The 25,740-nt window shown below is 38.1% G+C and overlaps 1 protein-coding gene across 9 annotated transcripts in view; it reads right to left on the bottom strand.

The window, feature by feature from the left end:
* Positions 1-1,442: 1,442 nt before the first annotated feature.
* LOC132626692 (E3 ubiquitin-protein ligase UPL6) overlaps positions 1,443-25,740 on the bottom strand; it is a 58,455-nt gene continuing 34,157 nt past the window's right edge. For 4 of the 9 annotated variants that reach the window (XM_060341637.1, XM_060341638.1, XM_060341642.1 and 1 more), the window contains 15 exons: positions 22,741-22,884; positions 22,526-22,609; positions 22,352-22,438; positions 21,990-22,130; positions 21,721-21,846; positions 15,358-15,456; positions 14,495-14,562; positions 12,909-12,975; positions 11,025-11,195; positions 10,795-10,884; positions 7,335-7,415; positions 5,174-5,247; positions 2,402-2,473; positions 2,214-2,303; positions 1,443-2,005 (listed from right to left, as the gene is read on the bottom strand). In XM_060341637.1, the coding sequence (XP_060197620.1) occupies positions 1,939-2,005; positions 2,214-2,303; positions 2,402-2,473; positions 5,174-5,247; positions 7,335-7,415; positions 10,795-10,884; positions 11,025-11,195; positions 12,909-12,975; positions 14,495-14,562; positions 15,358-15,456; positions 21,721-21,846; positions 21,990-22,130; positions 22,352-22,438; positions 22,526-22,609; positions 22,741-22,884 (1,461 nt within the window). In that variant the 3' untranslated portion in view covers positions 1,443-1,938. Of the gene's footprint in view, positions 2,006-2,213; positions 2,304-2,401; positions 2,474-4,937; positions 5,077-5,173; positions 5,248-7,334; positions 7,416-10,794; positions 10,885-11,024; positions 11,196-11,288; positions 11,382-12,908; positions 12,976-14,494; positions 14,563-15,357; positions 15,457-21,720; positions 21,847-21,989; positions 22,131-22,351; positions 22,439-22,525; positions 22,610-22,740; positions 22,885-25,740 lie in introns of those variants that run through there. The other 5 variants (XR_009577582.1, XM_060341639.1, XM_060341640.1 and 2 more) reach the window with 5 other exon arrangements.

Below are 25,740 nucleotides of genomic sequence, written 5' to 3'. Positions count from 1 at the left end.
ATCCAAACGGCCCATCGAGCCACCATTAACTAGCCAATATTTTTGTCTAATGGTTCTATGTAGACAAATAATCTAACCTGTTAAAAGAACGGATTATTAATTGAACTGCATGGATGATTATCTCATGCAGTTATGAAGTGTAATATTTTTTAAAATGAATATTTCCGGATAATCATTTCTGCCACATGAACATTCCCATTAATTTCCCTTATATAGTATTGGGTTTCAAGTGAAATTAAGGGTAATCAATTTTACCACATGAACTATCCCATTAATTTCCCTTATATAGTTATTGGGTTTCAAGTAAAATTAAGGGTAATTAAAACCATCACCGTAACATTGTCAAGAATATTGGCTGTTTAATGGTGGCTCGATGGGCCGTTTGGATGAGCGTTGTTACGGTAGTAGTTTCAATGGAAGTTTTGGGCTATTTCAATAGAGGAAAGGACAGTGGAGATTCATGGTAGCCCACTAGTGGGGATAGATGTTGTTACAGTCACCATTTTAAGTCGGGGCGGGTTAGGTGGATCCGAATTTTGTGTTGTGATATAATTAGTTTAGGTTAATTTTAAAACTAACCAATTAAAATGTGTCACGTAATAAATAAAAATTTTAATTATTTTTCGGAAAAGGGCTTAAAATGCCCCTAAACTATGGGATTGGTACAATATTGCCTTCCGTCCATCAATTGGGCCAAAAATGCTCCTGCCGTTAAAAATAAGGGCAATATAGACCTAATAGGTTGACGGCAGGGACATTCTAGAGCGCCAAAATGCCCTTTTCCGTACTTAAAATTATGGTAAATTCTAAAGAAAAATAGGTTACTTGGCTTATATCCATTATGGTGTTTGAATGAATTTGAACCCTTATTTACAGAGTTGAGGTTTAAACGAAATTCACTCAGTCACGGAAGAAGAGAGAACGAAAGATAAACAGGAGAAAAGTGGAAATAAAGACCATGGTCAAAGTATACTTTAACCAGACAAATCTGATCCACTTATTTTAGTGGGACACATGTAGTAAATCCAGTGCATCAGCGGAGGAACCGGAGGAAACTTATAAGTTACACCGGAGGGGAGCTGAACCCAGCAATGCAAGGTTTTTTTGTTGAATGTTTCATTTGATATAACATTTTATTATACAATATAAAATTTGAAATACTTACTTAAAATTATAAGGATGGGTCGGCCATTTTAGCATTTTAATCTATGTTCTGCTAATACCCCCAGTCTTATTCCACGTTCTCTCACATGAACTAAAACATAAATTCCCACATAACTTAAGCAGATACAATTTATGAGGAAAAAAAAGAGAATAAACCAAACGTTGTATTAATTAACGCTGATTTTTATGTGGAGACTAAATCTCCTCAAATCCCAACCAAACATTACATTAAGTGGAAGCAAACGAAGCCTTGCAGTGTACCAACAAGGTACAACATATAATCAGTGAAGAATATATTACTGTACAAGCTATCCGTTCAAGGACATTACATCTAGCTGCAGTTGACACCTCGTGTTAAAATGAGATGCATAAACTTGTACAATGGATACAAATGATTGACAACAAAACTTCCGGAAACTATGATCATCCTAACATATAAGCTTCCCCGGGTTTCAAACTAACATTTAATTACAGCCTCGGTATTCAATGAGCTTGAAATGCCTAGCATGCATGCCATTCACTTCCCAGAGGATGATATACATTGCACCTGGGGTATGTATGCACATCTAGCCAAGGGGCAGGTAATGGATTCTTATTTACACATGCTTCTTGACTATATATTGACTGTTTAACAATTAGCAGTTCCTTTCCAGTAGGCGGCCATGGTGGTGCACAAATCGTACCATTCGATTTTTTGCCTTTATGACAATGAAGAACTGAAGCTGCTTCAGGTAGAAACAGGATACTCAGAAATAGCGTGCACAGATAATTCCATCAGCTTAAATCAAAACCAGCATCAGCATTTATGGCGTATAACAATTTCTGCTCCATCTGCTCTTTGCTGTATCATAGAAGAAATGAGAGTTAGTCTTTTATAGTCATAAAGGACAACCAAGGATGTAAACTAATTTAGAAGCACCATATAAAGGAAACTACTCATTTGAAAATTGATACCACTCCATTTGCATACTTATTTCTTTTGCTTTTGAAGGTTTAACATTATATCGCATAGTTGTAACAACAATAGATATCAGCGGAACAGGGCAAACCTTCTGTATGGCGGAAATTTTAAAAGATTCATGCAAGTAGCTGATGTCGGCAGACGATCAAGAGCTTCATCAGAAGCATTCCCACCCGCTCTAATTGGAAGGCAAAAACAAAAAAACAAAAAAAATACATTGGAAATTGAATTAAGTAAATGCTTGAACAAAGACATCATATAAAGAGCTAGCCTAACCTCTGTATGCAGAACAAAGGCTCCAAATATTTAAATCCGAGCAAGGGTCCTCGTGAACACCCAGTCACAAACCTGGCACCGAAAAAAGAAGTGACGATGTTGATTTAATTCCTAGTGAACATTAGAATCAACACGAATAAAACTTGGGAACAGTATTCATTCTAGCTGATTTGGAAGTCATTGCCTACTGAAAATTAGCATGGCTGCATAAGAGCAGATCAATGCAAAAATGTTGCACAAGTATCTACAACAAGTAATATTCATTTCATGTATAAGCTGTCCATTAACCTTCCATATTGAGTGTCATATCTAATATGATATGAATACCTATTTTTACCATAAAGGGTGCAAAGACCAGCTACAACATACATATTTATAAGTAATCTCCGTACATATTCGCTTTTGCTCTCCAGGAGATGTGTAAACCAGGAAGTAGGATCAACACATTTAAGTGGAAAACTGTAGTTTTGAACTAAAGAGGACACAAGCTGGTTAAATGCACTAAAGATCAGTTAAGCAGACACTTCATTTATGCCCAAAATAATACATCTAATAAATCCATGGAAAAAAAAATCAAAAAAAAAAGCACAAAAAAAGGTTATATAATGCCAGACCTACCACCAAATAATCAGTAACAACAGTTGTTTAATCCTTGGAATGCTATTCAGAAAAAAAAAACATTCATAAGATATGATGAGAAACAAAGGGAATCTGTAGAAGAAGACATAATGGTGTCCATCACTTCTTTCTTTTACTGTGAGATTGCTTAGGATTCTGCCATATGCCAGATCTTTTGTATCAATAACCGTCTTCTTTTTTTCTTTTGAACAAAACCTACTTGGTCGCAGGCATAATTTAGTGTCCAAGAAACAGTCCGTATCTTCAGTGCTGAAGCATTAATAGTTTCCACAGACTTGATCCAATGAGTTAGCAAAAAGAAAAAGGTTCCTTAGAAATCCACATGAATCTCTATACATAGCTCCAATGTGAAACCCCAAGCAGTAATCACTTAAAGATTTGTACTTAGTTTTGACTTTTGGTTCAATGAGTGTAAGTTTATTTCTTGTTAATTTTCCAGCATTTTGTAGACACTGTAGACATATTTCCTAATACTTTTTCAGGACCAACTGGATTAAGCTCATCACTGCTGACACAACTTAATCAGCTTTTCCCACGAAACACTTTTCCTCAAAACCTAACTACATCGAACTTTAGTACATGCGACTAACTATTACATTGCATATTGAAACACGAAAAATATTTACACTGCGGACAGTTTACTTAGGACAAAAACAAAACAAGAAAATCAGGGAGAACATTATAAAAGGCGAAAAATCAGAAGACCAAAAAACCCCAGATTTCCCCTTCCATCCCTTTCCCGCTAGCATGTTTAGCTATATAAATTAAGGACGTCTTCCCAAGTTAACAACAATGGCTATACAGTGGCTGATCTCAGAGAAATTAAACAAACTCAGATTCCTCAGTTAAACATTGAGAAAAGGACAAAAATGGTCCCTTAACTATGATAGTAGGTTCAAAATAGTCCCTTAACTATGCACTTAACGGTTTTAGTCCTTTAAGTTTGTTACAAGTTAACAAAAACGGTCCCTTAACTATGAGAGTAGGTTCAAAATAGTCCCTTAACTATGCACTTAACGGTTTTGGTCCTTTAAGTTTGCCATAAGTTGACAGTTTTAGTCTCGACAAAATATTCATCGAACTCTGTTTGTTAGATTTGACGAGAACTATGAAAAAAAGGGAAAAATTAGTGAGAACTCTAGATCGGTCAAATAACTCGGGACAAAACCGACGGACGTTAGTCGGTTATAGGATGGACTTCTGCACATTTTTCCTCAAAAATAACCGATGGACTTCCGTTGGTTTTCGTAAAAAACAATAAAAAAAAAAAAAAAAAAATAGTGTCCCTCGATTTTATCCATCGGTTTCCGTCCATCATTTTTTTCGCTTGTTTTTGGTAGTGACAACTTTTTTAGTTTCTTCTATTTCTAATTTATTTCTAAAGTCTAGTGTATTTTATTTAGTCGATGGATTCCCTCAGTTTTAATCGATAGAGTCCGTTGGTCTTTGTGTTTCGAGACATCATTTTCTGACATTATCAAACCGTTAAGTGCATACTTAAGGGACTATTTTTAACCAACCCTCATAGTTAAGGGACCATTTGTCAACTTATGGCAAACTTAAAGGACCAAAACCGTTAAGTGCATAGTTAAGGGACTATTTTGAACCTACTCTCATAGTTAAGGGACCATTTTTGTTAACTTGTAACAAACTTAAAGGACTAAAACCGTTAAGTGCATAGTTAAGGGACTATTTTGAACCTACTATCATAGTTAAGGGACCATTTTTGTCCTTTTCTCTCAAACATTCATTGATTGAAAACTTAAACACAAAACCAAACGTATCAAAGAAGTACCAAAACACAGCAATTTAAAAAAAAAAAAAATCAGACCTTAAAGTCTGAATCCTTCAGATGAAGCAAAATGGAAGCACTTTATTCAGAGGAAAAAAGAAATACCAAATCACTTCCCAAGTTCATGTTCACCAAGGAGTGTACGCATAATTTATCAGAACATCATGTTTAAAGATGGCAGCAAAGAAGCACAAAGTCTCAGGCATCCTATTGCATCTTAAGATCAAGTTACTTCAATTACATCCTATGCACCATTTAAACCAGATTAGCTTTAGCAGTATCTAGCAGTTTCCTATTACTGAACAAGAATGAAAGGAACATATGAGAAGGGTAAAACTTACTTCAGAAATTTTCTCTGATTTTCCAAAGAAGAGCTTTTCACAACCTCCCAAAACATATCGATAACATAGTGTTCCTGTGAGTAGTACTTCAATTAGTCATGCACAGCAAAAGGACGTGTTCAAATTAAAAACAAAATCTGAAAGCATTTATTTGATGAAACAACAATGTAGCTCATTAACCTAAACGACTGGTACTTAATGCTCAGCTTCTTGATAATTAGAGTCTGGCTTTTATCTAAGGTACATGAGCGGCTTAATAACTTGCTATAGCCGAGAAGACCCTATAAATCCATAAGCTTTAACATTTCATCATGTATAGGAAGACAACAATACGCATTAGTTTTCTACATTACTCTTTTGCAAGCGATCTATCACAAACGAATATATGGACTGTTTGGGGAGATTTTTGGCACTCCATCTTAAATTGGTGGGTTTCTAAGTTCTGACCAACATTTATTGATTTTGCCCATGACTCATGGCAATAATGGCAAGATTCTATAGGGGGGCTTCATTGCTAGTGCTACAGTAGAATGTTCAAGATTGTTCTCTTTCAGAATACCAATAGATGGCACACAGTTTTCTTGTCCTCTATGCTGTGTAAGGTTATAGACCTCATGATTTGACTTATCCAGTGAGTTTGAAAAAACCTATGCCTTTGGTTGCATTAGGATTGGAAAACGTTTCATTTATGGAATGGTTTGGGGAGAATTGGTTTTATGTTGCTTTTGAAATTTTATTTTGCAAATAGATTTGTGAGTATTTCAAGTTGGTTCGAGTTTTACTTTGAAAGAAATAGTCCTTGCTTTTGTTTTTCCCGGTAGGAAGCAGTCTAGCTATAAAACCTTCTTTGAGAAGCTTTCATATGGATGAAATTCACAGATTAAAACTGACTAAACATTTTTACTGGTTATGAAACCTTATTTCTGAATAGAGTTTTTTTGTCAAAGAAAAACGTGTTTTTATAACGGTGGGATCCGGACCAGCTCGCGTGTATCTTGACTATTCCACCGGGTCCGACCAGCACATTTACCGGATAACTTTGCTCACCAAGGCTTAGGCAGATGGGAAGAAAAGCGTGTGAAGAAAGGGAAAAGAAAGAGCAAGGATACCAATTAAAAAAAAATAAAAAAAATAAAAAAGAGCGAGGGCCAAACTGCAGATTGTAAAAATGAAAAAATTGTGGATTCATGCTGTTTGATGTACAAGGACAAATAAACCCAGCATAGAACTTTACATTATCAATATTACGTTGATTTCTATTATAAAACTCTGCATTATTTCCCTTCCAAATACAGCTTATAGTTTCAGCTATAAAACTCATAATAATAACTAATATTGAAGATGAAATAAGGGATATATGTATTAGCAACATTAGGATTATGATAAGTCTTGACTTTGTTATCACAGTCATAACAATCAAGGTATTATTACTCATTGCGTATCAACCCAAGTATTATCCGCTACATAACAATTCCTACATAATTTGTCCGTGAACCAAACAGCTCCTAAGTGCAGAATTTTCAGGGTGTGGCCCCACGCAAGACCAACAGTGTTTTGGTTCAGAGAAATCTTGGAGGTGATATTTATTTTTGGTGTGGCTACCAATTATCTTTCGAAAAACAGAGGAATATCTATCAGACAGGTATTTTTTTCCAGTAGCACCCATGATAGAATGTTGGGAATATACTTCTTTCAGCACAGAGAACTGTGCGAAAGAAACATCAACTTTGTGTCGCCATGCATAATATAATAAAGAAAATAACGAATATGCCAGCAAAAGAACCACCCGAAAGTAAGTGTTTAAGGTTCTCCTTAACAGAAGTCACCAGATCATGTTTGATTTAAGACAAATATTACCAATTTATTTCTAACCTGATGATGCAGACCATGCTCTTCTCCAAACCTTTTATGCATTCTAATAGAACTTATTTTTTTAATTAAGGAATAAACAAATGAGCTTAAAGGTATATACTTCTGCCATTAGTTTTAGAGAAACACACAATATAATTTATCTTGTAGGAACACGATGCCTTTCCCTGACGAAAATGAGGGATACAACCCGCTGCAGACATGTCCAATTCAAGCAAATGGGAAACCACTGTCAAGAGAACCCTTTACAGAAGAGACGGAAGAAAGTGAAAAAAATTGCAAAAGCAGTTACCTTATGGTAACCTCCTGTATAATTGGTATGAGCTCGAAGGTCATCAATGTCAATGCCATCAAGTGATCCAGAAATAAGAAGCTGAAAACAGGGCCAAAAAGTGATACACAGAAAACTAGACATCTTACTAATTAAGAACATAACAGTTATAAGACATATAGACCAGAAGATGACAAAACGATCCTCGCCCATTGGATAATTTTCCAGAATGTTATCTTTCGAGCAAGTAATTTTATCTTGTCCAGACTTCTATCACTTTCATCTCCGCAATTCTCATTTTCATTTTCATTTTCTTAAGGGTAAGTTCTACAGAGTAGTGGTTAGACCAGCGCTGTTATATGGGGCGGAGTGTTGGCCAGTTAAGAACTCTCATGTCCAGAAGATGAAAGTTGCGGAAATGAGGATATTGAGATAGATGTGTGGGCTTACTAGGAGAGATATGGTCAGAAACGAAGATACTCGGGACAAGCTTGGAGTATCCTCCGATGCGGGAGGCGAGGCTGAAATGGTTCAGCCATGTCTAGAGAAGACACACCGATGCGCCAGTGAGAGGCTGGTGATGGGAGGTTGGAGGAGAGGTAGAGGTAGGCCGAAGAAATATTGGGGAGAGGTGATTCGGCAAGACATGACAAGTCTTCGATAAGAGCTTACCGAGGACATGACCCTAAAAAAGAGGGTGTGGAGGTCGAGGATTAGGGTAGAAGGCTAGTAGTGAGTAGATACACATTTTGCCTTCCCGTACCAGTAGGATTAGTACTATTTTCGTCATTTTATTATTTTAGTATTCTTATATTGCTTATGCTTAGTAGTCTATAACTACTTGTTGTCTCTACTGCTTCAGTTTTCTTACTATCCTATTGTGTTACCGCGTATGTTTTATAATTGCTGTGTTTCTGCTTTGCGTGGGTCGAGGGTCTATCAGAAACAGCCTCTCTATCTGCCAAGATAGGGGCAAGGTCTGTGTACACTCCACCGTCCCCAGACCTCACTTGTGGGATTACACTGGGTATGTTGTTGTTGTTGTTGTTTTCATCTTCTTGAGGCAGCACATGAACAGCTAGTTCTCAATTTGTTGGTGATTGAAATTTAGATCATTCAGACATCATGCAAATCCTTCTTTTCTAATCTTGTTCGTTCAGAATTGCTCAGGATTTTTCATTTTAATCATTTATTCTCAGCAAACAGATCTAGGCATTTACTAGCTCTGTGTAAATGGCTGAGCTAACGGCAATAATTTACTACATATAAAGTGCCTTACAAGTTGCTTCATCCAGAGTAGTCTATCATGCCTCAGTCAAATAAGGGTAGTGGATCCGTTTACTTTGTTAAGATGTATATAGGCAGTTGAGATGCAAGGGAGGGACAGGCAACTTTCCTGAATTGCAAGTGTTGCCAAGGTATAGCCTGCCTCAGGATATTAGGCTAGCCTGTCATTTAGCTTATTTCCTTCTTATAACCAGTGTTATCAAAAGCAAAAAGCGCAAGAAAGCTCTACAGTCAGCTGGGGCTTTAAGCGCAAAGCGCAAAGAAAGTGTGGGCTTTAATGAAAAAAGGTGCAATGGTGCAAAATAATAATAATAATAATAATAATAATAATAATAATAATAATAATAATAATAATAATAATAATATATGTTTAGCCCAAGACTAATAATAATAAGCATGGATAACAAATATATGGACAAACAAATTGTAAAAACATAACAATAGAGTGAAATATCAATTATCTGGTGTCATCTCTTCAAGAGAGGCTAATTGGCAAGGAAAAGTATGTCTTAGAGCCTAGCGCACATAAAGCGAGGCGAAGCGCTCAACATGATTTGAGCCTCGCTTTAGGGCTTAAGCGCGCTTTTGACAACACTGCTTATAACCATTTCCAAAAGATCAAAATGAAGTGTTTAGGGTTGTTCTACTTTTGGTGTAAAGGAATAGGTTTAGAAGATAATGAATGAATGAATCTCTGATGTATTAAAATCTTTGTGAGATGACACAGGATCAGATGCTTACACTTTTGTAATCTGTAATTAGGGGGACTACACAGTTTTGTGTAGTCTTCATATATAGGGAGAATAACACTTTTAGTCCCCGTGTTAATGCTATATTGTGATTTTAGTCCTTGAATTATCCAACTCACCACTATTGACCTTCAATTTTATTAGGCGAGTGTTTTTGGTCCTTCAACTAACAGAACCCAAAAAAAAAAAAAAAAGTAACAGAAATTTAACTCCATCAAGGGCAATTTAGGTATTAAATTTTTTGGTTGTGTGTTGAGAAGCAAGCTGAACAATTGTTTTCTTCTTAAGATGAATCTTTTGCCAATATTCAATCATGCAATCTTGGAGCAGTATTTTCTTTCTCTGCATACCTTTTCCTTCCTTGAGCTTTCTTGAGAAGCGTTTTTTTCTCTTTTTCAAGTTGTAACAAAGGAATTACACAAACAAAAGCAATCCCCAATCCCAAATATAAGCCACCCACTAATGACTCTATAACTTTATCAAACAAGAATTGTGCTCCACGAATGCATATTTAAGACCCTTTTAAAATCATCTTAATTTTTCTATGTTTGAAATTCGCCTTTGAAATCAGTTTTTTACCACTGTCCATATTTGTTCTTTATCTTCTCATCCAACTCTGTAGCTTTCAATTCAGTAATCTTCGTTGCGTTTGCTATGGACTCTTCTTGAACCTTTGCAATCCTCTGAACATTTGTTGACTAGGTCCCATTGGCTGATTAGATGGGGTTTGTGTGACGATAATGTAGGAAAACTTACCTCACTTCAACAAGCAACCGACAAGGGTTAGATCATTGTTATGTGGCTCTTTTTGCCTGACAGAAAAGAACTTTCTGCTACATTCCTTTGTCTAATAGCATGAGCTGATTACAACGAATCATGCTAGAGCTATTTTTGATATTGCCATAGCTTTTCTTCTTCATCAACTAAATTTAACACCAGAATTGCCCCCAAGTAGAGTAAACTTTCCGTTAAATTTTCCAGGGTTTGTTAGTTGAAGGACCAAACACGCTCACATAATAAAATTGAAGGTTAATAGTGGTAAGTTGAATAACACAAGGACCAAAATCACAATATAGCATTAACAAAAGTGTCATTTTCCCTCATATATATATACACACAAATATGTTACCTTCTCAGGAAAAAAAAAAAATTGATACTCCCTCAGTCCCATTTTATGTGAAACACATTTCTTTTAGTTTGTCTAAAGAGGAACGATACTTTTATATATTTGGAAACAATTTAACTTTGAACTTCCTATTTACCCTTAATGACATGATTTTATAGCCACTTATCACAAGTTTTAAAAGTTTTCCTTTCTTCCTTAAATTCTGTTCCCAGTCAAACGTCACATAAAATGGGACGGAGGGAGTAAAAATAGGAACACCAACATTGTTTCTGATGTGAAAATATGTTAAAATGTGTAACAGAGGTATAAATGCTAGCACCTGAAGTTCATGTTCATTAAACATGTCAATCCACTCCCTTTGTATTAGCTGTTGGAAGCCCCTCAGAAAATGAGAACTTTGTTGACGGATCTACATCATAACAATTATATAGAGTAAGCAGCACCTCTGAAATGGATACATCTCTCCAAGGATAAAAAGATCTTGACAGAAACATTGTGATATTGCAAGGAGCAGTAGTTTGGAAAAGAAAAAAGTGAAAGGTAAATAACCTGAAAGTTTAAACGATGGTTGGCAACAAGATGAATAAAGGTGATGACATTCTCATTAGTCACACGTATGCTTTTCCCACGAGGAAGCAGCTCTTCTTCAGTTTGCTCCCCATATTCATTATTGACAATGACAAAGTACAACTCAAGATCCGAAACATCACCTTCGTAATGCTGAAATTTCAGAAGTCAAAAAGAAAACAAAGAATGAGCTAATAAAATAAGTAATAGGTAGAAGATAAAATTATCAAGAGATGAGGAAGACACCATGTCAATAGCACTCGGTCAAAACCAGCACGCCTGCCCCCACCATATTTCTTTTAAAATTGTCCATAAGGCTCGCCTATAATTTTGCAGGGCCTGGGATTTTCACCCTTTATAAGAGACCAAAGACTAACAGAACTACAGAAGTAAAAGAAAGGAGGAGCATATTCCTATCTCCCATCCCTCACATCCTCAGAACATTACAATAGGAAAGATATGTCAGTTTGGTATTATGCCTTAGCAAGTGACACAGATAAAATAACATAGTTCTATGTTACCTTCTCAAAAAAAAAAAAAAAAAAAAGAGGTATAGTTCTCCTTTTTGAATGAAAAAAGAATATTCTTTAGCGTTAGTGAACCCCTAGTTTGTCTTGAAAGCAGTGTTATCAAAAGAGAAAAGCGCAAAAAAGCTCTAAGGTTAGCTGGGGTTTTAAGCGCAAATAAAGTACGGGCTTTAGTGAAAAAAAGCGCAATGGTGCAAAATTACAAATATATGTATGTTTAGTCCAAGACTTATAATAGTAAGCATGAATAACAAATATATGGACAAAGAAATTGTAAAAACATCACGATAAAGTGAAATATCAATCATCTAGTGTCACCTCTTCAAGAGAGGCTCAATGGCAAGGAAAAGTACGTCTTGCAGCCTTGATGACGACACTGAAGCGCACATAAAGCAAGGCGAAGCGCTCAACATGTTTTGAGCCTCGCTTCAAGGCTTAAGCGCGCTTAACAACACTGCTTGAAAGACAAATTATGGATATTGGATTGAAATGGGTCCACCTGGGGCGAAATGGATATTGAGGATTCTGCTAGACCCCATCTAGTTTGGCATTGATACATAATGCCTGTTGCTGTTAACTTCCAAAATTCTTACAGACGATTTGTTTATGGCCTTTGCTTTTAGTTATGGATCCAAACTTACATTCTGACCTACAATACTCGTGTGATTAAGACTAGAATGAATTATTTCTATCCTCTATTTTCTAACTATTGAGGCTTAGCCAGGGGGCTAAAGACCATAAAAGTTGACCAAACCAAAAAAACAGAAAGAAAGGAAGGACCAAGGACCAAAAAAAAAAAAAAAACACCTCAACACCACTCTTAGACATGGTAGGATTTCTTTTTGCAGTTCTTAGACATGGTAAGATCTTATAAAAAGATTCCTTCATAACCCTAATTTACCAATTCAAGGAAAAGGTGCATGTACTTTAAAAGTATAAACAAAAGATGGAAATGAGCCTGAAACACTCCATTTTAACTATAGAAAAATCGATTTTCACCATGAGCTTACTGGGAAACCATCACTCCAATTACAACCTCCTTCGCAAACATTTGCTTTGAAACAAAATACTCATCGGTCGTCCAAGATGCATAGTATAACAAAACTAGAACAGAAGGAAGAAAGAAAAATGGGGGAAAGGGAAATTAAATTAAAAAGGAACTTCATAGAAAGAAATGTCGTCTCACAAAATCAGAAGTTGTAATGCTAGTTGTCCATGGAGTACAAGCAAAAAAAATTTAAACATCTTTACCGTGTAGAATGCATCAAACATAAATATAAGAACCAACACTTGTACTCAAATATGATAAAGCGGTATACAGGATATTGAGAAACATCACCTTCAGGAAGATGAGATGGCGATATAATTCTGGATCCAAGGAAGGAAGATCATTCAAATAGTTATACCTGAGAAGCAAAGTTACGCGAATGAATCAAGTGAGGCAAAATATGCATGTCATAATGAGCTATTGAAGAAATGACTGACAAGGTAGAAGTGTAGAAATGTTGGACATGAGAAGGCTCTGGAAAAGATGGCATTCCAAGTTGACATAAAGATCTCTATTCAATTAGCTCAATATATCAATTTTTTAATTCCTTACCCTTCCAACCACAGTCTACAGAATTTCAGCTAAAATATTGTTCAATATGTGTCTATTGTCTAGTAATATGCATGTGCATATTGCATGTTACTCCTAACCAGAAAATGCGTTATTGCCTTACATAATATAAGATTCGGTTGCTTTTACATCCTCAATATAGCGATTGCTTTCTTTTACTCCCTCCGGATCAAAAAAAGTGTCCACTTATCAAATCAAGAAAGAATTAACCTTATTTTTTCAGATTTGCCCCTATAAAGTGCTATGTGATCAAATCTCAATACCTATTTAATTAGGGCCAGTTTAGTCAAATTACATTTTTTTTTCTAGGAGTCAGTATTTTCTTAAGGGGTGTGCAAATGGCTAAGTGGACACTCTTTTTGATCCGGAGGGAGTAGCTAATAATACTATTTTGTGATTGCTTTCTTTTAGCTAATAATACTATTTGTGATTGCTTTCATTTAGCTAATTACTACTTTGCAACAACCAAAGATTGTAAAGTGTTCAATAAACAAAAGCAGTAATATAACATTGATAAAACAAAGTTTCTACATATTATCTCCGTTAAAATAGTCAATCTCACTTGAATAGCATGGCAATTTAGAGAAACTAAGTGTGCTGAGTTATTGTATTTAACTATAACATATTTATTTCTAAATAACTCTAGGAAGATCGGAAGAGAGTAGGAAAAACATCACTTCAGAATCAAAATAATATTGTTTAAAACAAAACATTAACATATCTTAGTAAGATTGTACATTTTGTCCCATCTAAGAAAACAGTTAATTTCTTTTTTTTTTTTTTTGTCCTGACAAAATGGATATTAGGCCAAGCAAAGTGAAACAGTGAAGATCATAATTTTCTTCTGGGTGCTTCATCACCGATTTTTGAATTAAGACTGCAGTCAGGAATTGTTACACCATAACAATGATTAATAAGAGACCAACTCCTGAATTTCATCTATGGAACTATCTTCACTGTTATCAAGAAAGAATATGGTTCATTACATGAAGAACCATGATTGCATGGTATATTTCAAGAAAAAACTTCTGGATCCACAAAGAATATGTACACATTACTTTGTGTCAGCTGCATGATCTATTGCATGAAATAAATTACTTTTTGGAGAAAGCAAATGCTCTCTTTTAAGAATAAGGTTTCATTATATACTTCCTTTTTGACTTTTCTGTATCTTTCTAAGAAGGTTTTGTGCATCAATTCTTCTAGAAAATTTGCACAATTTTGTAAGCCATCAAAAATATAAAAATGGTATATCTAGACAACTACAGAATAAATTAAATCGCAGAAGATTTTTCCTATTAGCTTACTTTTGCTTCAACTTGCTCAAAAAGAATGTCGCAAATGGAATATCAACGAGGATGCCTTCAAACATTGCCTACAACATCACGAAAGGAAAAGAAGACAAAGCATTTACTGGCAAGATAGAATATTTAAGGCACAAAATGGAAATACCTTGAAAGGAGCAGATTCAGCGAAAAAATGTCCTAGCTAAAGACCCATAAGCTCAAATAATGGGATATATGCGCTGCTAACAAAGAATTAAAAAATTATTGCATCTAAATTTCTCTCTCTTGATAAGGTGCATTAATATTTCTCATAAGATTATCTAGTCAGTGTTTTCTAGTGGTTCAACAGTCGTAAACACGTACAATTGTCCATTTAACTTCATGTTGTAAAAGATAATGCAGAGCTGAAGCAGATCCATTAGGCACACGTTACAATTTCCCTTCCATTTTTGGTTCTGGAAGTTGAGCTGAACTTTGTTTAATGATGTTAAATGAAGAACTGCACTATTATATACAATCGTCAACAATCTTTAAATTCGAAATAAGTTCTGACAAAGCAGAAAATTTCCCCTTCCACTATCAAAGAAAAGGTTTTCACACAGAAACAGCTTCCCAGATAAATCACACAACTACTGCTGCTTTTTTTTTCCTCCTGTTGAGCTGTTAAATCGCACAACTGGTTTCCAGTCCAAAAACAGAAGCTTTAACTAATGAAATGCATATTTATCTCAAGATGATAATAACTTGATAAAAGAGCTATTTCGAGATGATAATAACACGTGTTTGGTCTAGTTTAGAAAGAATATACAACAGGATGTGACAAGATGAGCCAATCACCAATCTTCAGAGGTCATATGTTGAACAAGAATTACACGTGTCAATACCTTAGCAAGAATTGTCCCCAGAAAATGAAAATACTGGAGGTGTTGATCATGAATCAACCCAGATCCAGGATTTGGATAGAGTAGGTGATCCGCAGTTTCCTAAATACACAAGGAGAGGCAAGATAAGTGGAAGTTATTGAACAAAACAATAACATGAGTGCAAATCAAACATTTATTGACACCAGGGGCGGAGCTAGGTGGAAGCATCCGAACCCCCTTCGGCATAAAATTACATTGTATATACAGGGGTAAAATTATTATTTTTATATATATAGTAGATGTTAAATCCCCTTGGCGTCTTCGTGTGTTTACTTCTACATATTTTGAACCCCCTTAATGAAATTTCTGGCTCCGCCACAGATTGTCATCACAAATTTTACAGTGATCTCTTCTGCCCTTCCTTTTCTATTTCAGATAGTGAGCCCAAGAGATTTTACCACCCAGCTATCCACGTTAGGTAAAAGAAATGTTTTAAAAAGATGGGAATTGGAGCTAACGAGAAGGAATTTCTCTAGAGTCTTCAACGAGCTGAATGCCCTAAGATTGATCTGATTACTCCAACAGAATGAGAATGTCTTAAAGACTTACTTTAGCTCTACGGATGATTAAAAAGAGAGGATCATAGTGGTAAATGTCTCAGTGACGTCAACTCGAGGAAGATTCGAGGAGGCCTTACGTTGCCTACTCCTGCTCCTATCAGATCTAAGATGGCCGATGCCCGATTTTCTGAATCATTACACATTCCTTCCTAACTCAACAGGGATTGCAATATCGAGAGAAGGAGCAACAATTGACCACCAACAACAGGTAAAACGGGTGGGCTACTATAACAGCTAGTGTTGGATAGATCATAAACGAATGAATATTCCCTTAAATTCAAAAACAAATTGATGTCCTACTCGTGAGAAGATAGAGAATGGGCAAAACTGCCCCTCCCTATTATAATCATTCTAAGTTCTGAGATTGGGTTGGACGGGAAAATCCAAATGAATCTGACTATGATAGGGCTCGATAAACTTTTCTATAAAATAAGAAAAAATATATAAAATAATCAAAACCACGTAAAATGGTTCCAACTGACTATTCTAGGAGGTATTACATATCATTGGTGAAATACATCTGCAATACAAATTTATGTAGCAGGCAGAAGTTGGCGACTCATACACAAATTGTATCTCAATAACCCTCTAGAAGTTAACCATACAACGCCAATTAATTTAGAACAAAATCACATGCTGTCCTTTCGTACAAGTCGAACAGCCAAGCAAAAGACTGATTGGTTGAAATGATAACAATAAACACTTATGGCCTTAGCAAAACACAAAATCTCGGCAGCGAAACTTTTTACCACTAACACAAGAAAAGAGAAAAGAATAGGAACCAAATTACCAAAGTAAATGGGCTCCCATTTTTTTTTTTTTCCTTTTCTGAGAGTAATAAACACTTTAGCATTGCAATTAACAAAGTCAGGCCAGAGCCAAATTTGTCTAGCATCCAATCAGGCTACATAACAAACTCCGCCACCAAGTCTCTATCTCTCTTCCCCCATCAACGTTATCAAAGGCGAACTCTAAGGTTTGTTGGGATGTAAGCGCAAATAAAGTGTGGGCTTTAAGAAAGAAAGGCGCAAATGGAGAAAAAATACAAATATGTATGTGTAGTCCAAAACTAACAATTATAAATATGAATAACAAATATATGAACAAAGAAATTGGAAAAGAAATACGATAAATTGAAATATCAATTCTTTCGTCTTGCCTCTTCTGGATTACACTTATCGACAAGGAAAAGTATGGGCCTTGATGACGACATTGAAGCGTCCGCTAAGCGACGCGAAGCGCTTACCATGTTTTGCACCTCGCACGCCTTTGACAACATTGTTCCCCTGTCCCCCTCTCTTTTTAGGGTACAAAACTTTCTAGTTGGAAATACTTTCATCTTTTTCAATTTCTTATATTTAGCAAAAAAAAAAAGGGCCAAAAGAAAAAGAGGAATAACATAAGGAAGTTCGGGGAGAGAGAGAGAGAGAGAGGAGGGGGGGGGGGGGGGGGGGGGGTGGCAGGAAGAGAGATTCTTCACAGTAAATATACGGAAAGTTGTCCTTCATATAACATGGATTAAAGCGATAACCTAATAAGAGTTAGGAATTTACGTTTAATTACTAATTCTTTTTGAGAAATAAAAGAAAAAGAAGTAATTGAACTTATGATCACTAATTGCCTATTAAAAAGGTATTCAATCACCGAAACCTTCAAATAAATGTTCATCTTTCAAAAATCAAACCAACCACAAGCGAGGAATGGAAGATAGACCAGATCAAATTTTTGTGAAACTCTTTTCTTTTTAGTCAGTCCCAAAAGTAGACACCTTTCTATAATTTAATAACTACTTAATTTTAAAATACCTATTTTACCCTTAATGGGGGAGTTTGACCATGACTAGTGCCCTGGAGATGGGAGAGAAATTGAAGGTTGTGGGGGCCTGGGATAGTAGTGGGGATGCGACCAGTATGTGGGATAGGACGGCTAGTTGCATTAGGGTAGTAGCTAGGGAAGTGCTAAGGGTCTCGACAGGTAGTCGTGGTAGGCATCGAGGGGATTGGTGGTGGAATGGAGAAGTGCAAAGGAAGGTAGAAGCAAAGAAGGTGGCGTATCGAAGTTGATAGAAAGCAAGGATGAGGTGGAGAAGTGGACGAATAGGGAACTTTATAAGATGGCGAGGAAGGAGGCGAAGTTGGCGGTTTTGATGGCAAAAACGGCAGCTTTTGAACGCCTTTATGCTGAACTAGAGGAAAAAAGCGGGGATAAGAAATTGTTCAGGCTAGCCAAGGCGAGAGAGAGGAGGGCACGTGATGTGCATCAAGTGAAGTGCATCAAGGACGAGCATGGCAAAGTATTGGTAAAGAAGGCTCACATTAGACGGAGATGGCAGTCACACTTCCACAAACTCTTGAATGAAGAAGGGGACAGGGACATTGTGTTGGGAGATTTAGAACATACAGGGAGGCGTCGCGATTTTGGGTATTGCAGGAGTATTAAGGTTGAGGAGGTTAAGGGTGGTGTTCGTAGGATGCGCAAGGGAAGAGCGACCGGACCTGACGAGATTCCTGGGGAATTTTGGAAGATTACGGGCTCGCAAGGTTTGGAGTGGCTGACTAGGTTGTTTAATGTCATCTTTAAGACAGCAATGATGCCCGAAGAATGGAGGTCGAGTGTAATGATCCCTCTATACAAGAACAAGGGCGATATCCAGAGTTGCAACAACTATAGAGGTATCAAGCTGCTAAGCCATACTATGAAAGGGTGGTGGAGATGAGGGTGAGGAGAGGCGTATCTATTTCAGAGAACCAGTTCGGATTCATGTCGGGACGCTCAACTACAGAAGCCATCCATCTTGTAAGGAGACTGGTGGAGCAGTATAGGGAGAGGAAGAGGGACTTACACGTGGTATTCATCGACTTAGACAAGGCTTACGACAAAGTTCCAAGGGAGATCCTATGGAGATGCTTTGAGGCTAAAGGTGTACCTGTGGCGTACATTAGGGTGATCAGGGACATGTATGAGGGAGCCAAGACCAAGGTAAGGACATTAGGAGGAGACTCAGAGCACTTCCCAATTGTGATGGGGTTGCATCAAGGATCAGCTCTTAGTCCGTTTTTATTTGCCTTGGTGATGGATGAATTGACGTGGCAAATTCAAGGTGAGGTGCCATGGTGTATGCTTTTGGCGGATGACATAGTCCTGATCGACGAGACTCGTAGCGGAGTTAACGCTAAGCTTGAGGGTTGGAGAAAGACTCTGGAGTCTAAAGGGTTCAAGTTGAGTAGGACCAAGACAGAGTACTTGGAGTGCAAGTTCAGTGAAGCACCTCAAGAGGCTAGCGTGGAAGTGAGGCTTGGTACCCAGGTCATCCAGAAGAAAAGTAGTTTCAAGTATCATGGGTCTATTATACAAGGCAGTGGGGAGATTGACGATTATGTCACACATCGTATTGGGGCAGGGTGGATGAAATAGAGGCTCACTTCCGGAGTGCTATGTGATAAGAAGGTGCCACCACAACTTAAAGGCAAGTTCTACAAAGTGGTGGTTAGACTGACTATGTTGTATGGGGCGGAGTGTTGGCCAGTTAAGATCTCTCACGTTCAAAAGATGAAAGTTACCGAGATGAGAATGTTGAGATGGATGTGTGGGCACACCAGGAGTAACAGGATTAGGAATGAGGCTATCCGGGACAAGGTGGGAGTGGCCTCTGTGGAAGACAAGATGCGGGAAGCGAGACTGAGATGGTTTGGACATGTGAAGATGAGAGACACAAATATCCCAATGCGGAGGTATGAGAGGTTGGCCATGGATGGCTTCAGAAGAGGTAGAGGTAGGCCGAAGAAGTATTGAGGAGAGGTGATTAGACAGGACATGGCTCAGTTACAGCTTACTGAGGACACGACCTTAGAAAGGAGGGTATGGAGGACTCAGATTAGGGTAGAAGGCTAGTAGATAGTATCGTTTATCCTTTCATATTAACAGTCGCATTATCGCGATATAAGTCCTTGTGCTTTGTTTTCTGCTACTATCTGTTATTTTCTGCTACTATCTGTTATTTCCTGTACTTTGATTATCTTGTTTTATCTGTGATAGCTACTGCCCCTTTGCAAACTACTTCATCATGGCTTAGTCGCTTTCGTTATTTTCATTTCCATATTGCATTGAATTTATTGGCCTTATCTGACCTTTTTTTATGCTTTCTATTGAGCCGAGGGTCTTTCGGAAACAACCGTCCTACCTTGGTAGGAGTAAGGTCTGCGTACACTCTACCCTCCCCAGACCCCACGTTGTGCGATTTCACTGGGTTGTTGTTGTTTACCCTTAATGAGATGATTTACAGCCACACAAATATCTTTAAGTTATTTTAGACCACAAGTTTTGAAAGTCTTCCTTAATATCTTAAACTTTGTGCCCTGTCAAACACCTTCAAATAAATTGTGATGGAGGGAGTAATTTGTAGTTTTTGCCTTGAATGTGGTTTACTTAGTACGAGAAGCATGTCATCTTCCTTTAATAGAACTCCTACAGAAAGCAGGCAGCATTATGTAATTTGAATATCCATAGGTTTTTCAACAATTCAAATGTTAGGTGAAGCAGGAAGCATCTGCAAAGAAGGGGAAGTCAGTTATGAATTATGATCAAGAAGTAAAGAATACTTTAAAGTTTTTAGGTTCAAAGCTTCTGAGACTTCTGCAATTTACACGCGGCTAGAAAGTTACTTGAACAATCTCTACTGTAGTCATTGTATCTCTCTTACTGTTTATACTTTCCAATATGTTTAAATAAGCAACTGGTAGTCTCACGGACCACAACTCCATAAATAGTACGTATCTTTGTTTCTATCAGATAATCAGATCCATTTATTGTTGAGAACCTAACCATTAGAGTCCAGTTTTTTACGCAATTGCGCTTGACATCATTTAACTTAGGCCTTAGTTCCAATTTAGAAAAACCTTAGGTTATTGTGAAAACTGTTTAGAGATCTTTCTCAACTCTTCATTTTCTTTTCTGAAATTTTAACCAGCCTCGTCTCAAATCGGAAGCCCCATTAGATGCCACTAATGGCCTCACCAAATTGATCAGCTAAGAAGTTCCAGTGAGTTCCATCTAACTTTTGCCGCCAATTGGAGGCTATGTTACAAACCCTTCAATTGCCGTGATGTACCTGGATTGAAGGTATAACATGGGTACTTTTTACTTAAATGAAGTCACATGGGTATGGGTATGGGTACTTAATGCGAGTCCTACTTGCCAAAGAGTTGACATACCCATTGCTTACATATACTCCTATTAAGTACATCATTATACCCAACGCCATGTAACATAGATCATAAGCCCTTTGTTATACATCGAGGAATCTTTAGCACTAGATATTGAAGCTCTTCCTATTACATCTAATGTGTTTCGTTACTCTCTTTTTTTTTTTTCTTTTTTTTTCTTTTTTTTTTTTTTGGATAACCGTAGTGTCCAGGTCATCTTGCGCGCACCTCAACTAATTCCACGGGATACCTACCACCTCCCACCAGCAAAAGGTACCAGGTAACTCTGTGGACAGATAAAAAGAAATCACCTAATGTTATATGTTCCGTTTCTCATCTGCTAAAAAGAACTCTATTTCCTTCTAAAGTTCCAGGCATATCCAGATGTACGTCATCAACTGCTAGATTCATAAACCTAGGACACAAAGCAATGGGGTCCTGTGCTGCAAGAGTGAATACCTCAAACTACACAGTACCAGGAAATAAAAATAACTGGAACCACAACTAGTTAGGGGGCAAGTGGTCCAAGCACTAATACGTAACAACATTGGTGAAATTAGTACCTTAAATAATCCATATTGTACATCAAAAGCTGCTCGAGTAATGTTCTCCATGAAATCCTTGAATATCCCACCACCATCTATACCAGCTTCCTCAACTCCAAGCTCGTTGACAAAAGTCACACGTATCTGGATATACAAAGTTAACCATAGGAATAGAAATTATTTCTCTTCTGAGAGAAGTGTCCGCACACACGCATACTTGTACACATACACGCAAGTATATAATCAAATAGAAAACAAACATAATCACACAGAGAGAAATGTATCACCAATCCACGGAGATCCTCCTCCGACAATGCATTCAATTGGTTAAAAGCATCTTCCAGAATTTGGTCTCTTCTAATTCTGAATCTATGCCTAGCAAAAAGACCAGAGCTCCCATTCCTTTCTCTTGCTGCAGCTAGCTGTGACTGCCAGATGATTTAAGAACTGTTGGTTAGTGGTAGCAGAATAACATGCTATAAACGAAAGAGACAAATATGTAAACGGCAAACGGAGCCGCTCATTTTCATAATGGATATTAAGTCCCGAAAGAAAAGAGGGGAAGGAGTAAAAGGGCAAGCGAAAAAGTTAGATGCCAAGACTAAAAAAGAGAAATTCAAAGAAAAGTTGTGCAGATTTAATCACTCACAGTAAATATTTTAGCTCGGCTAGTAAATGGCACCAGGAATGGAGCTTGTTTTAGTATATCATTGGCTCTAGTATTCTCCATCATTGCCTGGAAGAGACTTCCAATTACCGATACAAATTTATGAAACAAAACCCAAACCAAAAGAAACATAAGTTGCAATGACATAGCTATTACCTGAGATATGAAATACTCATTTACACCATCAGCATGAAACTCACTAGGAGGTGTAAATTGCCGTCTGTTGTTCCAATCTTGTAACTACAATAACGCTATGTTAGAACATTGATTCGATATAATCTTTATATCTCATACTTCAATTATAAACTAATTCAAGTACAAGACAAAATATTGCAAAAATCGTGTTTGAAGGAGACGGACTCTGTATTTACCTGTGATAGGAGTTCAGACGCTACAACACAAACCCTATGCTGAAGGAACTCTAATGGATGCTTCTTCATAGCAAAGATATCAGTTGGTGATTTACCAAAGTTAGTAGGCACCGTAGGATTCGACCAGAGGAGCTGCCACAAGGCCTGAGTATGTAAAGCATAGATGCATTAGGCACGGAAAGAGTCCACATACAAACACAAGCCCTTATAGTCTTCTTTCATCAATTGCACACTTAGCACTCTCCAAGCAAAAGAAAAGTTGGATTTTTGGGTTTACACGACTCCGGAAGCTAAAGATATGCTTCAAAGAACAATACCGTCTGGTTGACTTAAAAAATGAGATTTTATGTATCTAAATATGATTGCTAAGGAACCACCCCTGTCAGATCATCGAAAGAGAAATTGTTCTTTTTTTTTTTTTCTTTTTTTTTTTTTGAAACAAGAAATTGTTCATTTACATAACTTTAGGTGTTAATCACAGAACATAGTGCAACTAATCCGAGAACAGAGAGCATATTTAGAAAATCAAAAGAACTAATATGGGCACTTCGATTAAATACTACGTATGCGCCCAACAGCTCTTTCTCTCTCCTCTGCACTTTCTCTCTCCTCTGCTCTCTCCCAGATCTGCCCACCCACCACTCCGTCCGGCGACCATACGTCACCACTGTTCAGGTGACGCCGGCGACCAGGTAACGCCGGCCACTTTTCCGGCTAGATTTACTTTTCTTCTCTCTTTCCTTTTCTTCTTCTTCTCTTCTCCTTTTTTTTCCTTTTCTAATCTGCTCCTGGCGCTGCCAGTACGCCGCTGCGCCATCGCCGGCGACTTTTTCCGGCGACTTTTTCCGGCCAGCCCCCTCTTTCTCTCTCCTTTTCCCTTTTTCTTTTATTTTTCTTTTCTTCTTTTTCCCTCCTATTCTCTTCTCCCTTTCAGGTATTTGTGAACATTTTTCCGGCAGTGAACAGTACTCGACCGTGAACAGTGTTTTCCGGCGACAATCAGGTTTAGTTCAACTGGAGTTGGTACCTCCGGTTGCCATATTCACTATTTGTCTATACACTTGTAGTTATATTTTGCTGACTTTAGACCTTTGAATAATTTATTAGTTCATACTTATTTTCGTGGCTTTGGTTAGTGATGGTAGACTAGGGTCATGTTCTCGTTCGGGGACGGGGGCGAGGGTTAGGAGGGGTAAGTGGGTTAAAGGAGTCTCTAGGTTGAGAGTAGGGTCTTGGAACATTGGGACGTTAACGGGAAAGTCCATAGAGCTAGTTAAGATTCTTAAGAAGAGGAAGATTAATATAGCTTGTGTCCAAGAGACTAAATGGGTAGGTCCTAAAGCTAAAGAGGTAGACGGGTATAAGCTGTGGTTCTCTGGTAGGTCGAAGTATAGAAATGGGGTGGGCATTTTAGTAGATAGTGATTTAAGAGACCAGGTGGTAGAGGTTAGGAGAGCCACTGATAGGATGATGTCGATTAAAGTGGTCGTTGAAGGACTCACTTTGAACATTATTAGTGCTTATGCGCCGCAAGCGGGCCTAGGCGAGGAGGAGAAGAGGCGCTTTTGGGAGGATTTGGACGAATTAGTGGGAGGCATACCGCCTACTGAGAAGTTATTCGTGGGAGGTGATTTCAATGGGCACATCGGGCCTATTTCGGGAGGTTATGATGATGTGCATGGAGGCTTTGTCTTCGGGGACAGGAATGGAGGAGGAGTCTCACTTTTGGATTTTGCAAGAGCTTTCGGGTTGGTGATAGCCAATTCGAGTTTCCCAAAGAAGGAGGAGCACTTGGTAACCTTCCGTAGTTCAGTGGCTAAGACCCAAATTGACTTTTTACTCCTTAGGAAGGACGATAAAGGTCTGTGCAAAGACTGTAAGGTCATTCCGAGCGACTATCTTACAACCCGACATAAGCTCTTGGTGATGGATCTAGGGATCAAGATGCCGAGGAAGAAGAGGGTCGTGGATGACCGACCTAGGATCAGATGGGGGAGTTTGACCACGACTAGTGCCGTGGAGATGGGAGAGAAATTGAAGGTTATGGGCGCCTGGGATAGCAGTGGGGATGCGACAAGTATGTGGGATAGGACGGCTAGTTGCATTAGGGCGGTAGCAAGGGAAGTGTTGGGGGTCTCGACAGGTAGTCGTGGCCAGCATCGAGGGGACTGGTGGTGGAATGGAGAAGTTCAAGGGAAGGTGGAAGCAAAGAAGGTGGCGTATGCGAAGTTGATAGAAAGCAAGGATGAGGTGGAGCAGTGGACGAATAGGGAACTTTATAAGATGGCGAGGAAGGAGGCGAAGTTGGCGGTTTCGACGGCAAAAACGGCAGCTTTTGAACGCCTTTATGCTGAACTAGAAGAGAAAGGAGGGGATCAAAAATTGTTCAAGCTAGCCAAGGCGAGGGAGAGAAAGGCACGTGATGTGGTTCAAGTGAAGTGCATCAAGGACGAGCATGGCAAAGTATTGGTAGAGGAGACTCTCATTAGACGGAGATGGCAGTCATACTTCTCCAAACTCTTAAATGAAGAAGGGGACAGAGACATTGTGTTGGGAGATCTAGAACATACTGGAAGGCGTCAAGATTTTGGGTATTGCAGGAGTATTAAGGTTGAGGAGGTTAAGGGTGCTGTTCGTAGGATGCGCAGGGGAAGAGCGACCGGACCTGACGAGATTCCTGGGGAATTTTGGAAGAGTGCGGGCCCGACAGGTTTGGAGTGGCTGACTAGGTTGTTTAATGTCATCTTTAAGACGGCAATGATGCCTGAAGAATGGAGGTCGAGTGTAATGGTCCCTCTATACAAGAACAAGGGAGATATCCAGAGTTGCAACAACTATAGAGGTATCAAGCTACTAAGCCATACTATGAAAGTGTGGGAAAGAGTGGTGGAGATGAGGGTGAGGAAAGGCGTGTCTATTTCAGAGAATCAGTTCGGATTCATGCCGGGACGCTCAACTACAGAAGCCATCCATCTTGTGAGGAGACTGGTGGAGCAGTAT

Source organism: Lycium barbarum, chromosome 2 (genome assembly GCF_019175385.1).
Source record: "Lycium barbarum isolate Lr01 chromosome 2, ASM1917538v2, whole genome shotgun sequence".
NCBI classification, from domain to species: domain Eukaryota; kingdom Viridiplantae; phylum Streptophyta; class Magnoliopsida; order Solanales; family Solanaceae; genus Lycium; species Lycium barbarum.
The sequence above is the reverse complement of the archived record's forward strand: the minus strand, read 5'-3'. Positions and strand labels throughout refer to the sequence as shown.